This window comes from Pipra filicauda, unplaced genomic scaffold (assembly GCF_003945595.2).
Source record: "Pipra filicauda isolate LSUMZ 115617 unplaced genomic scaffold, ASM394559v2 scaffold128_size5466820_pilon, whole genome shotgun sequence".
NCBI classification, from domain to species: Eukaryota; Metazoa; Chordata; class Aves; order Passeriformes; family Pipridae; genus Pipra; species Pipra filicauda.
Genome location: NW_024103751.1, coordinates 4,426,192 through 4,444,874, shown reverse-complemented (window position 1 = coordinate 4,444,874; position 18,683 = coordinate 4,426,192). Strand labels below are relative to the sequence as shown.

Sequence of the window (18,683 nt, the reverse complement as noted above, 5' to 3'; positions counted from 1 at the left end):
AGAGATAGTATTAAATATGTCTTTAACAACCTACTAAACACATCATTAAATGCTTTGTTATAATATCTGCTCCATCCTTTAAAAGTCACAGTTTTTACTTTCAGGAAGTAATACTACAGTAAGACATTTGTTCTGTAATCTACTGGGTGGTAGGACTCAAATCTCAAAGATATCTCAGTCTCTCTTTGGGGGGGAGTGTATTTTTTTTTTAAAGGAAAAAGCATTTTAGCAGCAGAGTCCTCCTGAGATGAATAAAGCTCCTCCCAGGTACAGAAGCTTACAAGAAGCTACAATGCAAATTCAGTAAGTCACTTTCATAATGAAAAGAACCTCTATGTTCTGCACTATTAAGTAGCCTAAAGAGGCTTTTAGTTACTGCATTATCTGAAGTACCGATAGCCGATTTAGGCAAGAAGATTATCTAGTTCAACTTGATAAGATTACTGTAACGAAAGAGGAGTGGTTCTGAACAAGATTTTAGGGATTTTTGTGGAGCTATTAGACACAAAAATAATCTTTCCATCCCATTAACACTGTAAAGTTAAAATGTGAGTAACTTTAAAAGTAAGAGCCTGTTCACCAGTGTTGCCATGAAGGGCAGATTTACCACTCTCAAAGTCCAGTAAGTAGTTTCAGAAATACTGATTATCTAGGGAAGTGAAAAATGTGGATACCACAGCCATTTATAAAAGTTCCCTGAGAACTTTAGAGAAGAAAAATGTAGAAAAAGTTACAGAGCTAGATCCATCCCAGAAAGATCAATAACACAGCAAAATAGTTGAAAATCCAACTTTTCAGGCAAACAGGAATAATGACTAGCCTATGATCAAATGATGATAATTTCCATTAGAAGTTTATCCTCTCTTCTTTTTCCCTCACACTTAGTCTAAGTTAAGTGGATAATTAAGTGTCATGGCTAATGAAAAGATCATAGGATCCCTGGAAATTATGGATTAATTTTAAGAACATAGTATTGAAAAGGGAGAGAATGGGAAATCTGAACCTACCTTTTCTTATATTACCCACAAAGACAACAGAGAGATTTTACACTGGAATCTGAAAGACTTAAATGTTTTAATACAGGTGGAAGGTTAAGACAACTATATACATTCTGTGCAACATAAGCACAAGCTCTCTCTTAACAACACTATACTGGCACAACATCAACATCATCATACTGGCAGAACTCCCAGTGAATACACTGCATTCAACAAGTTCAGTACTAGAGAGCACAGGTTTTTCTTATTCTGCTAAAATAATAAATTAGGAAGTACAAAGTTAAGATTTTCTTATGGACAGACTGAATAAGATTTTTGAAAGTACACTGTTAAGAGGGACAGGTCTCAATGTGAACTGAGTTGTGAAATTAATTTTTTGAAATCCTGTCTTGTATGTTGCAATACAGGCTCTGTTCATACAGACATTTAAATATGTAATAAATTAGCTGTATCTTTCAGTCACCATCCATCAGTATATTGAGTCAATCTTCAGATGCGTGACAATATTAAATACCACAGAAATTTTTAAAATTAATACATAAATTGGGGAAAAAAAACAACCACAAAATTGATAAATGTATTTTCATTGTAAGACAAAGAGCTTGTCTACTGTGTCGTAGAGTATAGTTTTAGGTATTGACAGTGTCACAACATCCAAGAGGAAAGAATTAATCACCAGCACACTACTCATCTGTCTCATTTTCCAGTTTCTGTATCTCATTTTGTCCAGCCTCTGCGAGGTAAGATAAGAGTCTTTTATAGGCTTCTCTGTTGAAAAAAAAAACAACAAAACAAACCAAAAAAATGTAACACACTACTTAAAGAATCTCACACATCCTAGGAGTAAAAGCACATAATTCCCAAATTCATTGTTTACATATCGGGATATTAAAACATGGGAGCTACCCCCCACCTATTCAACTGTTTTGTTTGCTGTGAGTTTTTTACTATGGACAGATTGGAAGAAGGATAAGAATTGCATTGCTCATGACTAGAAGTGTAGTGAAGATGCCTAGAAGTCTACTTGTTTAGTAAACTGCTGTGAAATAGAAATTCTTCATTTTAAAAGGCTTAGATGAGATTAGCAATCAGACTTCATCATGTTTGCTCTCTCATTTCTGCCTAAGAAATTTCTGACTCACACCACAGCACAGTGATGTGAGCCACTGGCACTAAGGTGCTAGCTGGCACTAACACATATTTAGACCAACATCCTAAACCAAGGACAACGACTGTTTTAAAATAAACCTGGAATTCAGAAGGGAACTGTCACTCAAGTGGATTTTCCAGAAGAGTGCATATGTGTTGATGAGACTTTTCACCTTAAGTTCATTCTAATACTCTCCAACCTAGACAATATAATTATTGTTAAGGTACTGTCTCTGACATTTAGGTATTTTCTAATTATGTATTCTTGTCATGAAATATCAACTTGAGCAAACAAAACTGAAGTTTTCATACTAGTTCCCTGCAATAACAACACTGGACATCACCACTATAATGCAACTTCTGAACTTCGCTTCCTTTATATATACCTGGGTTTGCACTTCCGTGTCTACAGTAATTGCACAGAATATATTAATATAATGTTATTTAGTGGCCAGGACTGAAAAGAGAAAATCAGGTATTAGTGTTCTTACAATAAAATGCTCATGGATCACCTCAGACTGCTGCGTCATGGAGCATATTACAAATACGAATCATTAATACAAAACATTGACAACAGATTAGATAATACACAGTTTTAAGTGATGAGGCTAAAAAAATTGTAATCAGTAACCTCCAAACATATATTTCAGGAAGCTCAAGCAACCTGCATTCCTTCAGTATTTTATAGATTGTGGGATGAATTTTACCATAATAACAGAATTTAACAACAAAAAAAAAATTGGCTATGAAATACATTCATGGCTGGGCTTCGCGAACGAAGATTTGGGAAGGCTCTATCCACATTTGCTGCAGGCACGCTGGTGGCTTATGAGGCCAATATGAGACAGACATATCCGATTACAAAAGGCACAGCAGAAAGACTCCTTAGATGGTGTATTCTGCAAGACACAGTTCTTTCTGCGTTGCCTTTTCTCCTCGAGAGTGATCCTGCGTGTGTTCTCAAAGGAGACAGCTGCGTTATAGATGGCCATACTTGAATATACCATAATTTTACATATGACCCATAAAGTCCTCTAAAACAGGGACTGATAGGAAAATTATTTGGGGCAGGAATTCTTTATTCTATTTTGCAACATACAGTGGAGCGAGCAGAGGCAACGTGCTTCACGTAAATTCTGTTGGGGTGTGCAGACCCTAGTATCAAAACATCTCTGGAAATATTTAGCAAATATCGATGGTTTAAAACCACAAAAGGCTTGAGTTAAGGCAGATTTCTGGCTGAACACCCTTAAAAAATGACTCATTATCTGTGCTGCTGTCGTAAAACTGCTTTTTTTCAAGAGAATAAACCTCTACTGCTCATTGTCAAAAACCAAAATTAAATAAAAATCAAACCTCTGTGCAGCATTTCTTCCAAGACCTTGTTTGTACTCCAAATCCTTCAGAGACTGTGTGATTGTAGGAATCAGGTTGGTAACTAACATCTGATCCAAGACTGCCACTGTTTCTAGTATGCTGAAAACCCGGTGATCATAGACAGCAGTATAATCCTGGATAAACTGCCTGAGGGGGACACAGAGGCATTTAATGCAGGGTCAAAACGAGATGCAGAGAACATGCCAAGAACAACTGAAGAGTCTAATCAGAACAAGCAATCTAGCTGCATGAAAATTTTCATATTGTTACACTGGAATACACTACTTGGGATACTTTGTTTAAACGAAGACATGCTTTTGAAGCCTTATGCTAAAAATCCCACACGTTTATTTTTAAGCAAATTGGCAGATTCTGCTGCTGTTACACCAGGGATGACTTGTTCCAAAGCACTGCACTTCGTAATGTGTCTGTATGCAAAACTAAAACATGTATTTATTATTTAATAAATAATATTTGTAAGGAAAAAAGATGAACAAGAGTTCTAGATTCAAATCTGCAGAAATAACATTGGCATTTCTTGTAAGGCTCCACTGGACCTTCAGCAGGGTAGACAGCAGGATGGAAGCACACTCATTTGCCTTCCTGAGGGTTTGAGGTCTTACAAGATCACAGATTACATTGAAATCAGAAGTAAGCAACACCCTAGGGATGACACATCCCATGGAGGTGACGAATCAGGTACAGACTGGCCTGCCCACAAAAATCCATTCTTATTTTGAAGAGTCTCTCTGAAGCTTTCATCTAGACCTGACCTAAAACAGCAGCAGTGCTTAAGGATTGCAGAATGTCTTCAGATGTCAGGTCACGCAGTTCTTCTACTGTATCCATGTTAGAAACAGGATTCATTTTGCATAAGTATGGAATAAGCATAATTTACATTACAATAATCTATCATTGTCGTAAAAGCAAATAAAAAAGCTAAGCTTGCTATATGAAGATTCGATCTCCATTATATGCACTTCAAATTAGGCACCCACATCTTTCACAGCACCTAACACTGACCATCACCATTTCTGAGGAGTTTTTCCCATTGCAGCAGCTACATACCTCCCTACTATATATCTTTGAAAACAGTACCTCATCCACAAGAAAGTAGGTATGTTTCCCTCTTCTATTTTTTTCCTCTGGCTTTTTGGCCAAGCTGTGTTCAAAACTAGTGCCAAAAGTACCATTACTTAAATACCATAAACAAGCAACAATGCAGTATGTTAAGGATAGTTAGCTATTTAAAAAAAACATGTTTGCTGTCAATTGGCTTGCAGTAGCTTCGCTGCCAATTGGCATATTTTCTGGTTACCTAAATACAGAAGTCAGCTGGGTGGCATGTTCTCCTCCTGACCCTGCTTGGCAGCCTTCTACCACATTCTGTACAATGTCTGTAGATATTTTTTTAACTGTAAAAGAAAAAATCACAAGATTCACACAGAGCTCTTGAACTGACCATCTGGAGAATGTCTTTCATGAAGACTAAAATTTTTAAATGAGAAGAAAAGGTTTCATTTTACTTTGATGCAAGTGAAATTACTGTGAAAGCAGTTAGATTGGCTATAAAGAACAGAATGAGTCACAGATTTATGCAAAAGTCTTATTTTCACCACTATTATCCTTTAAACATGCAGATTTTTAAGTACACAATGGTCTTTTTAAGTAAAAGTAAAGAGATACACACTTATTGGAAATAGAGATTTTATTTAAATGTAAGTTCTGTTTATATTCTTTAATCATTCCTATTTATTTAAAAGAAAGGTAGTCATAGCATTATATCCCGCCCTAAGTTACGTAGATCTAGTACTTTCAGTGGTGAATATTGTTCTGAAATCCACCCTAACTTGTTTTTTAAGGGAAACAAACAAACAACCCTTCGTTATTTTATTAATAATTGTTTTTAAATAAATACTCAAGTTGCAAGATACAGCTCTTCCTTTAAAAAGGTGGAACTGGGCTGCAAGGACTTTTCTAGAAGGGTATAGCAGAGGCCTGTCCAGGCAGGCAGTGAGCTGGTGGCTACAGCAGCACAACACTTCCAGCCCATTCTAATCCCCAGCCCATTGCAAGGTGAGTCCTCTCAGCTTCCAGCAGGTATGGCCGTAATGGCAAAAGAGGGAAGAAAGTTGTGTGATGATTCAGCTAATTTCTTAAGCACATCTTGTCCTTGAAACTGTTATAGACCAGAATCAAAAAGTACTTTATTAGAGAAAATTCCCAGGAGAAGTCAGAAGTGAATCCCAATTTTGCTTAATGCCTCTACTAGCAGCTTATGCACATTCATTATATAATGATAGGGTGAACAGAGTGCTTCATTTTTTAAGAAGCTAAAAATAAAGAAGTTCTTGCTATGAAACAAAGCATGCTAAAAGAAGAAAGAAGACTCAAAGATGCCTTTGGAGAGCAACATGCTACTTTTAATCCATTTATAATACATCTATGGGGAGAACACATGCCAGTCTTATTTGGTATCAAAGTTTTAGGTCAAAGAAAACTTCCACAGTTGCCAAGTCTAGATGGGAAGGACAGGGAGAAAGGAAATGCTCTTCAGACTCCTGAGAAGTTGATTGGTTCATCAGAGAGCAAAACACAGCAGGACTTCTCTGCCTCAAAGAGAGAAGTCCCAGACCAGTCAATGAAAAAAAAACCAAAAAAACTTGTCCAGTTTAGCTGGCCAGATGATCTTATTCACCTCATCTGAGAGTCTTAAATACTGGGATGAAAGATGCTCAGCAGTAAAAACATCCTACAGGTGTGGAGAGATGTACTTAAAGCAAACAAACAGCTCACCTTGTAGCTCATTAACCAATACCATGCATTTCAATACAGATGGGAGAACTAATTCAATGTCACATAGTTCAGTGCTCTGGGTTCTCTGAAGTACTTCAAGAATGAAAGCAAGAACGGAGGCCAAGCGAGGAGGTGGAGCATTGCCTTTGAACTGCATGTAGTTTTCACTGAGAAGACAAAGCAAACCAGAACAAAGTCTATAATTTGGTGTTTTTTCCATTCAATGCAAGCACCATATACCTTAAAATAACTGTAATATTTCAGCAGGAGGCCTATTACATAGATTTCTATCTTTATCTGGGCTCAAATAATGGATTCTATTTGTCTTAGTCTTAGCAATGACTCCCAGTTTGTCAGAGGACAGTGATGCCTTCTGACTTCAGTTGAGAGGGAAGTGAGAAATAAGAGCTATCATAATTACAGTTAAAAAGCCAAGTGTGACTATAAAAGTTCAAATACAAAGGCAGCATCAGAGTTGAATAAATGAAGGAGTTGAGATTCTAAGATCCTAAACCAACATCCATAATGCAGCTGTTATTCAACTATGTTATTGAGCTTTTGTGCTTTTGTAAATTCACAGTCCAACTTGTGGTAACAGCTCTGCTGTTATACTGGTACTGTTATTTTATTTTTGACAACAGTATGTTGTAATGGGACACCAATGACTGCTTTTGCTCCGACAGAATTAACACAATCATCTCCAGTATAAAATCTGGCATAAAGATAAAAGGTTGATCTGCAATAGGAGCAAATTTTAACATCGCACACAGGGAGTGTTCCTATTTAAACACCTTGATTTGTCGTTTTTCCACAAAAGAATACAAGAATACAAACTACTGTTGGTTTGACATCAATTAATGAAATCTGAAGACAATATGTTTAAATTGAAGCATTCCAGACAGAAGAGTGCAGGTGAAAAGAACACAAGATTGGTTCATTAGTCAGCAAGAACACTCCAAAAACCTTCAAAAAAAGCTTTTTAGATATTTAATATTAGTTACTGTTATCTACTCAAACAAGGCATGCATGTTTACTGAGCAATGCATCAATTAAAAAAACAGCATCATTGTTAAAACTCAGTAAGGGGTGCTCTTACACCTTTCAAATGGAACCTGACTTTCAGAGCTCTGGGTACTGCATTGGACAGCTTCAGAGCACTGAAGCTCTGTGTGTGACTAGGCAAATGAAAGCTGTAACAACTTTACTTCTATATTTCTTACATTATGTGGTATTACTTTAATATTAGCAACTCTAAAATCTTCTATTCCATTAATTACTCTGAAAATTTCCCACATTTTTTTTGGGGTGCCCTTCCACTAAAAGTGAGGTGCTTTATTTTAGCTCTTTTATTGTAGCTCTGACATAATATACTCCTGAAGGTGTGGTTCCATTTCCTCTGTGTGGCAGCAATATATTGACTAGCTTCCATACGGCAAAGTGGCCAGAAAACTCTGTACCTATTTGTTTACAGACCGAGCGACTGCCTCCTGACCACCCAACAGTTTGCAAATCAGTGTTGCTCACTTCTTCCACATTCTTCCCAGATCCCTAAGGAATGTTTTACATCTTAAAAATCACCAAGTGCCATTACAGCTTTGAAACTTTCTTTCCACTATCAATCTCAATGTTCACACGTGCATGCACACATTCAAAACTAACTTAATTAAGGTGACAAAGTTTGAGTATACATAAGTTAAAAACATGTCAGAACTAAGATTGTGAAATCTTAATTCACTCCTCTAATATGTGACAATACAGACTTTACTTACAGGATTGCCTATTATATTTACTCAAGATCAACTCTGAAATTATTTTTTTAATCAATAGGTATACACACTCTTTAACAAATAAAAATCCAATTACCTTGGATATAAGCAATCACCTTGCATTCGATGGGGTTTAATTTCTTTCCCAACACAGACAAAAAGTATGAATTGTTCACTGTTCTGCAGTATATAAAACAAAGCTTCAACCTTTCAGTAGCAGGGACACAGATTTATAGCTGCTGTTGACATTGTGTGAGCAGTGACAGCACGGCGAACAAGTACCGTCTCCCTGCCTCTATGTCTTCCTCTTCCCACAGCCTCAGTTCTCCATTTCCCCAGGTAGCTGGCACACCTGTGCATACCCTGACACTTACAGAGCAATGAGGCCCCCCCATGCACAGGTAACTGTGGCAGCTATAAGCACTACACCTCTGTGACCCTAAATACAGTCTGAGACACAAATGTATGATGATGCATATTGGAATGTAATTCTTCTAGAAAATTACTTCCTTTTCATGTGACCTCATGCAATAGTTTTTCTTATGGCCTAGAACCTTTATCCTTAATTACTGTCTCACGAGTCTTTCCAATTTTACTCTCCTGATGTATACATGCTGTCCTTCCTTTGCTCCCTGTCCAGCAACTCACAGGCTCTTCCTACAGCCACACTATCAGTTAACTGTGAAGAAAACAGAGGCATTCCCTCTCTAATTAGCTATTTCTGAAATCTGAATAAGTGATGTTTTTTACTTCACTAGTCCTTACCTTATGACATGCAAAGTGGTCTTCCGTAGACGGAGCATCTGTGGGGCTGTAATGGAACTGCATAAAGCAGTCAGCAGAGGATGCTGTCCAGTACCAGGCACAGTCGGAGAAGAAGGGAGAAATCGTCCAAAATAGTGTCGAATAATGCTCCCAAGGAGTTGATTTAAATAGGCACCCTGTGTTTGAGACTGACAGCATATGAAGGACAGGCCCTGTAGAAGAAAATTACAGAAAGTGAGAAATTGAATAAATTTTTAAGAATACTTTTGAATAAATCTTTAGCAACTGTAGGCTAAATACACACTACATGCTGCATAAACTGCTGCACACAGAGTAACTACTGCCTGTTAAATAAGCATCAGTAATTTGGTGCAGATATGACGGCCTGCAAATGAAGACAGAGGCAGGCAAGGTTTGCAAAAGAGAGAAAAATCTTTTACTAGACTAATTAATATATTGGAAGACAAGCTTTGGGACACGCAAGCTCCCTTTCAAATTTAAAATAAAACTTTGGCATTTCAGATCTGAGAACATTTCTGTGCCCAAAAGCTCCTTATTTCTTTTTCAATCCTGTATGTGGTCTAACGAAGTATATTAGTCAGGTAAGATTTAAGAAGGGAGAGAAAGAATAAAAACCTCACTTGTTTGTAAAGGACAGTGTGAAATTCTTGTATGAATGATATAGCAGAAAAATGAGCACTTAGAATTGAGCTCCAACAACAAGAAATTTGCTCATAGTCTGAAAAAATTAGGGTAAATTAGGCACCATTTATAAGGGATTTAGAGTGGGTATTAAACTCTGTTTAAGATAAGGCTAAAACTGTTGTTATTCATCCAATATAAGCTATATTGATCCAGAGAAAAATCTATAATGAAGGTACTTGCCCAGAAAGTGCTTATCTGAACACTACCTGTAGTTACACAACATATACATGATCCATCCCTGAAAAAAAGAGTAGTACTCTTACTAGTACGGGTTGCCATAAGAGGAAGTTAAGAACTTGTTTCCTTCCCCCTGATTCCTGAGAGAAAGAAGAACAAATCACTAAGAAAAAAAATAAACTCCCCTGATCTTCCATCTCAAGGGTCACAGTCAGCAGCACAAACAGAAGCCTCTTGAGAATAGTTTTGTCCAACAAGAATAATGATGTAAAGCAAGGTCAAGCACAACAGTACTTCAAACTTCTATTAGACTCCAGTTTTGGTAGAAGGAGTATCTGCCTGAATATTTATGGTTGCTAAGGTAAATTAATACCCCCTAATACAGGAATGAACAGTTCAAGTTAAACTGGTTTTTTCCCCAGATACTGACAAAGAGTATTTCTGTAGCTTTTTGAATAGAAGTCCCTCCCCAAAAACATTCTCATCTATACCTGTCTGTGTGAATGTGACAGAACAATTGTTTCAGGAAAATGCAGGCTGAGACATAGCTCAGGGTCTTGAAATGGGGAGTTCCCACTTTTGGTTCCACAGTAAACAAATACAGGAAACATGAGATTTCAAGAAATGAGGCACTTCACTACCTGCCTGAAGACTTGCTGTAGGTGGCTCTCTTGAACGCAGATTTGTTGCATTAAGGATTTAACTGCACACACTTCTAGGGCTCCTTGGTAATTTTAGCAAGTCTCAGTGATAAAAAAACACACTTCCTCAACCGAGGCTTTGACTGAAAGTTCAGATTCTCTCCTCCTTTTGCGTACATAGCGCAAAATTTTGTAGGAAAAAGCAGCTGCTGCTATATCAGAATTCTTAAAAACAAGAAGTCTGCTACTTCTTGGCAAGTAGCAGACCCAGAGAGACTGTTACAGATGACAGACTATTTAGTGTGTAAGCTTGAGTGTTTGATGTTTTCAATACGATATTGCATCAGGCACAAAGAAGAGTTGCCCGTGTTTCTGCAGTACAGCTCATACAGAAAGACAATGTATTCCATAATCCAAATATCGGAATTGGCACTTCTAAGACTCGAGACTTTTAACACTAAAAATCCTCAAACATCTGTGACGAAGCGTATTAATTTATCTGATGAAAGAGACACAAAGAATATCACAATCTTCCAGAGGATACCTGCAGGAATACATGAACAGAGCACCTGTGAAGAGCTGTGAAAAACTAACAATAGTTACTAAAATGAGACTTCTTCAAACTGAAGAACAACAAATGCTACACAGTATCAAGAAAAGCAGAAATTGGTTGTTATTAACTAGTAAGAGCTTTTAAGAAATGATCCTAGAGATATTTAATAGCAATAAAAAGAAAAGAATATTAGCATTTAGATATCTGAAAGAATGCTGACTAATTTTTGCAGACCTAGTAATTTCATTTGAAAATGAACCAACAAACCTAGCCTGATCCTTCATAAAAGCATTTTTGTTTTTTGAGTTGAAGTAAATTGATTCTGGAAACTGCATCCCAAAAAACTAGAAAAAACCTTAGATTTATCTTTTGGACACAAAGGTCCACTGAATTCAGCTCAACACCGTGTTCTTTATTGTGGACTACTCCTTTTTCTTACAAAGTGCAGAGAGCAACAGACCTGAACAAAGTCTGACAACACCATATCCCAAGTGGCACAAGGGATAAATTACCAACATCGCACAATAGCTGCAAATCTCCAGGTACAATGGCAAAACAACAAAGTAATCACACAGAAATTTCTTCTTTTAAATCCCACCAGTAATTAACCAGTAATACTGTTCATATGAGAGAAAAAAGAAACGCATGCTATTGGACTGCAGTTCTGGACCAGGGATTTGAAATCAATCTCATCAGACCCCTAGGACAATCCCTACAAAGCAGATGGACTCTAAAGGGCTGATAGCGCAGCTTCCTTTTTCTTAACTATGTTCTTTAGCCATCTTCTGAGGTTAAAAAAAAACAAAGACATTTTAAGAGGAGCAGAGAGCCATGACATCATCTGCTCCTCATTTTAGCAGAAAGGCAACTGAATCCTGTGCGTGTTCACTGCAGGAACCTTTTGTGGCCAGAGCTGCCTCTTCTGATTTATCTATGTATCTGTAAATCACCTGTGGAGAGCAAAGAACCGATTAGTATGGATTACTGGAACTATTCATTGCAGAAATGCCAAGCTACCTAATGATGACTTATATTATAAGTCCTGCTGTTGGAATAAATCTGCTGCTCACCAATTAATGTTGTACGATTCCTATTAAATACATACTATAATTCACAAAATGTATTAATAAGCTTGCTCAAATATCGGACCACAGATGTGGCTCATGGGAGGGCTTCTAAGGTCTGATCTCTGACAAATGCTGAGCCTGCACAGACCCATTAAAATCACTGGAAAATGTATGTGCCAAGCACTATTTAGAATGAAGCTCTCTTACCACTCTCTGTACTTACACAGAAATCAACAGTCTTCTGTATCGGACAGGATTCACACTGGTAAATCAAGCAGGGTATCTTACCTTTCCTATCACTATGTATAAAATGCTTATTCCATGGATCCACACTGTATTCTGCAAGACATCTCTAAACTAATATTTCTTCTCCAAAACAAGTTTCATACACCACTTCAGTTCTTTCCCATATTACTGGTAATGTGTACTAAAATTTCTCCAAATCATTCTCCAAGAAATCTACCAAGAGCCATTTCAATCTGAAACTTCCTATGATAGGCTTCAGCAATCCACTATCATACAAATCAACTGAACTGCTTTTTACAGTAGTGAAATACCTAGGGTTAAATTTTACATGCCTTACAATCTCATAATTAGGAACAGTCCCATAAAATTGTAAAATGGCTTTTCATTCATGTTCTTCATGCTTTACTTTCCGAAGTCAGTTGTTCAAACAACTCTGAGGGCAATTTTTACATTATATCTCAATAGAATCTTTCTTAGGTCATCAAATATTATCAAAACAGATGATGCACAGTGATAGAAATAGTATCCAGACAGTAACCCTTTAGGCAAGAAAAAAAAAACAAACCGTTTAAAAGCTGCTAGAACTAAGCTATTTTGATAAGGCAGCATCAGACTTGAGTTTGAAAAAAACTTCTAGATAAGCTCCATGTACAGTGGAGAACAGACCAGCTTCCCAATAGCTGTCAAAAGGCACAAACGTATAGCCCAAATTTCTATATAAACACAAACATAAGTAAATACAGATGGTCGGAAGCAAGGAGAGAGAAATGCAATGTCCAGTCCTAATTAGTGCATTTGACAATTATGTGTGCCAGTGTAGAACTGAAAAAAGTCTTTAATTTTGATCTATTAAAAATAAACCTGTATGTTTGGGGTAAAGAAGGATGATGAGATGCAGTCATCAGTTTTGATGAATTGTGAAAGTAGTAATAAACTATGGTGTGGGAAGAGAAGGACCTTTGTATGTTGTCCTAAAAGATGGAAAAATCCAAGAATTCTATAGGATGTCGTAAGATTGCTGCATCAATGGATGTATGAAATTAATTACCCACTACTAAGACTTGATTTCAAATCCCTTTAAAACCTGGATCAAGTAAACCACATTAAGAGTAGCTGTTAAAAGCTTTGGAAAGAGGGACTTTTTGGCAAATCATTGCTAGCAAAACTAAGAAGTCTTCTGAGATCTCTAGTTTTTTCTGACAAAGGAGGAGCAGCCCATACTAAGGAGTTGAAGGAAAAGAAAAAGAGATGGAGCCTGGAACTTTCCAGTAAATAAATAAAAATTGAAAAGACTGCTGAGCAGAAATTCTACTCAAGGGCTTTTATACTTTGACTATGAATAAAGAATTTGCATGTGTAAGATATTTTGCATGGTCTCCAGACTCCTGTTTCTTTATTGTCATGTAACTGCCACAAGATTAAATTGTAAGCTGGAGTATTAAGAGGGACAGATCTATAGAACAATGCTAGTCTAACACTAGGGTGAATTAAGGCTCCTACACTAAAATGCCAGTGCTCCGCCTCCATGAATGAGCATCAGGCACAGGGCAGCCACCCAAGGAGGCTCTGATCACACATTTCATCTGCAGTTTAACTCAGTCAAGGTAAGGTTATTTCCCAAGAATTGTTTCTCCATCTTTCCTCCCACCATATTTACATGCTTTTCCTCCCACATACACTGTTCTATCACTTTTTTTTGACATGCCCATTTGGGTTTTTGGGGTTGGTTTGTTTGTTTTGTGGGGCTAGTTACTATTTGATTCAGCTCATAAATTGATATTCACAGAATCATTAAAGCAAATTAAATTGGAATGCACGTGGTGGTGGTGAAAGGGAATGAATTTAGTCTTAAGCCAATTGTAAAATAATAACCTGAGATGTCAGAGAGTGCCTAGAATCCATTCAATCTCAAAGGATCTCAGAGAAGTTATATTTTGTTTCTAAACTGAACTTAAAATATTTTCATTTTGGGTTGATTCTAAATCAGAATTTTTCCACTTTTCCAAATAAAAGGGAAGGAAATATTCTTGAATGAATGAAGCCTTTTGAAGTACTTATAAATGTTGGAACTTTGTAAATACAAACACTTAATAAAATGCAGAAATCCCACATTGAAACAGGAAAAATAAGTCAAGAATTCTCCTCTTTGTCTTCTCTTACCAAGTGTTCGTCAAATTGAAGATTGACTCATTTTCTAGAAGCAGCATTTGTCTAAAGTAAACTATTTGGTCAAGTAAGATCATCTAGCATAGCCAGAAAGCATGTGGACTATGCAGCAGACTGCTGAAGAATACAAAAGTGAGGTCAGGAAGTCAGAAACTGGGAAAGAAAACAGGAAACAAGGGTCCACAACACTTAGACTTCAAAACCAACTCAAGTGGTTTCACCTTAAGACTACATCCGTCTGTGCAGACTGCGGAGAAACTGGCTCTCTGACTAAAATACTAAATTAGCAAACAGACAGCAACACTCTGTGGTAATATCATTGTCCAGATGGTCCTACATGTAATAGCTTCTGAAAATACCTACAGAGCAGAAAAGCAAGTCATATTCTGCACATCATTATATAATCATATTCACTTCCATATGACATGTCATCGATCACAAGGCAACTACTTTCAAAAGGAATAAATCCGAGGGATGTTTACAATGTCACCACTGCATTGTTTCACAATACAGTCTTGTGAAGAAGTCAGTTAAGACTGCAATCAAAATGAAGACTAAGAGGGAAGGGAAAATGGTAAGCAAAAAAGACCCAAGGATCTACAAGGAAAACATGTCCACTTATTTATTTAAAAAATACACTCTTTTCTCTTCCTCACCAGCAGGAATTAGTATCTTTCTACAACACCAGCAAGCCTTGCATGGTTTCAAGAGTGATAGGGAAGCTGAGGGAAGAATAGGAGGAATAAGGGGCAAGAGGGCTTTAGCCATATAAGAGTAAGCAGCAGAAACTTGATTCAGTAAAACATATTCTCAAAGCATAAAGACAAACCAGTGCCATAATATGCAGAAGATTTTTTTTTTTGTTCCTAAGACCAACAAAAAAAGACTATCTTATCTATAATTATGTACAGTTACCCAAGTCAAAGATGACCTAAAAAGTGTCTCGCTACATATTATTATTACTTGATCCAGTGTTTCAGAAATCTCTCACATCAGAGACCAGTGTAACCAGTAGGTTGTCTAAAAGTTTTCCACATACAGTGATGAGACTAGAAGCTCTGGAGTGTACTACAGCATAGCTGCATGCCATGAGAGGAAAGCCAAGGGGGCGGCAATTTTCTTTCCACTTCTCTAAGAAATAAAAACTCCTCTTGCTGCTTTTTTAAATTCAGTCAACGCTTGTTTTGATTAGGGTAAAGGAAAACATCCTCTGCAATACGAATCTTTTCCTGAAGATATGTTTGTCTGCTGATAATAGAGTTCAGATATTTACCTGAAGATAAAGAGGCAGGCTTTCCTGAATGGCAGACAGCAAAGCCACAGGCAGTTCTTTGTCCTGTTGAAGCACAGAGTGCGGCAGCAATAAGCAATCCACAATGCGAAACAAGAGTTGCTGTGCCTTGGAAGTAGCCAGTATTGGTGCCCAGAACTTTACCAGACATCCTGTTTGGCAAAAAAAAAAAAAAAAAAAAAAAAAATGTCAAAGCAATTTACAGTTAAGAAAAAAAAAAAGCCTAAAGAGACAATTATGCTAAATTAGATAATCTGAGAATAGCAACAGCAACTGACATGTCTCGCTCCCATGTACTCATTCCATGGCATGCCTTAAATAAAATTAAAACAAATCCAAAATCCATTTAGAGTTTATCCAAAAAAAGTGCTAAATTGACTCAATACATTACAATTAGAAGTTTTTAAGCCAGTGAAGCTGCTTTAGGAAAAGTACAGCAATGCTAAAGAAAGGACAGTTTCTTACATCCGTGCAGAAAACTTAACTAAACTTGATCCATAACACCATTGCAATCAGCACACACACACTTAAACATTTACCTTGCTGTGTGCATTCATCCCATTTTAGAGAGATATGCTGCCTTTGCCTTCCCTTCACATTTACCTAACACCGCTGTGGTCACATCAGCAACTACTCACGTGGGAACTGAATGTGAGGAAAACATTAAATATCCTTCCAGTTGTATTTAATTTCAGTAGATTAAAAAGAATAAGGGGCAGCCAACTACATTAAACCAGCACGGTCTTACCAGATCTTTGCAGGCTCTCAGTTCACTAACTGAGAGCCTCAGAGAACATATTTCTTGTTTTCAACACATTAACGTATCACTTGCACAGCTCTGAGCCAGTTTTAAGATCTTTAAAAAAAAAAAAAGTAAAAAGGTGTTGATGTGTAAACCCCTGACTTTGAGAAACTTCTTTATTGCAGGTGAGGTGTAAAATTTTTCTTGAGAAAATAACTATACTCCAGAGTGTTGATACTCAAAACACACACTAAATAAAATTTCTATGTAGTGGTTCCCACAGACATTCTTAACTTTACATTTAATTAGAGGCAAGGAAAGGTTTCCTGGGTTGAAAATACAGGAATATTCCAAGCAAACATGTTTAAGACTTTGAAAATAATGAAAAATCAAAATTAGGCTGTTACAAGATATTATTAATCTATAAAAGTCATTCATTACCATCTCTAAAAACAACGCAAAACAACATTAATCTTCTGGAGTGAAAGAAAACACAATGATCAATCATAGAGAAAGAGAACGATCACCTAACAATACTTCTAATAATGTTGTCTAAGCTTCCTGCTTTGAAAGAAACATGGTCATTCCAGCTAAAGTACTCTTTCTATTATCGCTCCTGTGATGTATGGGACAGTACAAGACACAATCTGACCACAGATGGGAGGTGTTTAGATTTGTTAAGTTTCTTGCTTTGTCCTTATAATTTAACAAGCCCACAGAATGTGAAGCAGTGATTGAAATTCACTTAAATATTTTTTCTTTTAAACCTTTTCTATGTTTTTTTAACTAAAAAGGACAATTTCTTGCACACAACAGCATGACTGAAGATTAATCGCTTCCTACTGCAAAGAACAGAAAAGACAATACCAACCTAAAAAGGAAAATACCAATCTAAAATTACTTTCCAAGGCGCCAACCCACATCTGGATATCTGAAAACATTTAATTTGATATACGTCTTGTGTATCAAAATATGCCGATCTTGCAATAGAAAAGTAAAGTATTTTACAAAACCCTAATTCCACTACATTTGATGCACCTTTTGATCTTGGTCATGCTTTCGCTGTGCTCCTTATAATCATGATTTAAACTGCATGTGCATGCAAATTATTATCTCTGTCTCTGAGATACACAAGGTTTACTCTATTTTTAAAAGTAAGTGGGTCAGACTGGCACAATTCATTGATAATACACAGCACTCTTCTTTTTCCATCCTATCAGTGGTTTCACACTGTCATGGTTAGAAATCTCCAAAAACCCAATTTCTGAGTCTAAGCCTCCCTCCCACAACTCATCCCAGCGTGAGAGGGGTTTTCCAGACAAAACACAAGACAATATGGGGGGAAGGGAATTATATTACAATTATTACACAAATAAATATTCTAATACATTATATACACAATCCTAACTATCTCTCCTATGATAAAGCAGTATTTACATTGGATCAAATCTCTTCTCTCTCCAATAAAAGTCCAGAAGGAAAGGTCCTTTCCACGTTTAGGGCAGCAGTCTCTCCTCCTCAATGCAGCAGTTGTAGCTGGATTGCTGTAGCTGGATCTCTTTCCATTACACACAAGGGGGTCTCCTCTCACCCCCTCAGCCCTTCGGCTCCAAGTGAAGGTCTCTCTCCTGTGGACTGCGAAGCAGTGACAATGCTCGCTTCACCATGTCATATCACGAAGTGCAGGGGCATCTTTGTGAAAGTCCCTTCCTCAGAGGATTTACCCCGAGTGAGAACGTTTAGGGCAGCTTTCAGTTCAGTCCTTGCTCTAAGTGTTCTATAAGAGTTCCATTGCCCTGTCTCAAAACTGCCAGCCTGGCAGCAGCAGCGGGGGGGGAACAAGGCCACTTCCTCCGCATTCTGTCCAGTCGTCCCAGTCCAGCTTCCAGGATGTCTTGAGCTTCTCAACTCCTCTCTCCGGTGCTGCTGCATTCCAAGACTCCCCTCAAGTAGGACTCCACCCCCTCCTCCTAGGAGGGATCTCGGGGGGATCTGATTCAGTTCTTACCCCAAAACTGTCTTTGTTGAGTTTAGTCCTCTCTCTCTCCATCAGACATCTCTGTGTCTCTCTGCTTAGCTGCATGCCGTCTTTGCTGCTTGTTTCTTATCTTCTTGGCTTTTTGCCACAGTTCTCCACTCAGTGCTTTCTCTGCCGCTGCTCCTGCTGCCCACTCACAGTGGAGAAAGACTCCCCCAGCTATTCAGTCACAGAACTCGGTCCAGTTTAACACCGTTTCCGAGTTT

The 18,683-nt window shown here is 37.4% G+C and overlaps 1 protein-coding gene across 7 annotated transcripts in view; it reads right to left on the bottom strand.

Moving 5' to 3' along the window:
* Positions 1 to 1,055: 1,055 nt before the first annotated feature.
* Positions 1,056 to 18,683, bottom strand: part of MMS22L (MMS22 like, DNA repair protein) — a 97,970-nt gene continuing 80,342 nt past the window's right edge. For all 7 annotated transcript variants that reach the window (XM_027742252.2, XM_027742248.2, XM_039390804.1 and 4 more), the window contains 6 exons: positions 15,680 to 15,849; positions 8,852 to 9,063; positions 6,321 to 6,487; positions 4,843 to 4,939; positions 3,504 to 3,671; positions 1,056 to 1,766 (listed from right to left, as the gene is read on the bottom strand). In XM_027742252.2, the coding sequence (XP_027598053.2) occupies positions 1,682 to 1,766; positions 3,504 to 3,671; positions 4,843 to 4,939; positions 6,321 to 6,487; positions 8,852 to 9,063; positions 15,680 to 15,849 (899 nt within the window). In that variant the 3' untranslated portion in view covers positions 1,056 to 1,681. The remainder of the gene's footprint in view (positions 1,767 to 3,503; positions 3,672 to 4,842; positions 4,940 to 6,320; positions 6,488 to 8,851; positions 9,064 to 15,679; positions 15,850 to 18,683) is intronic.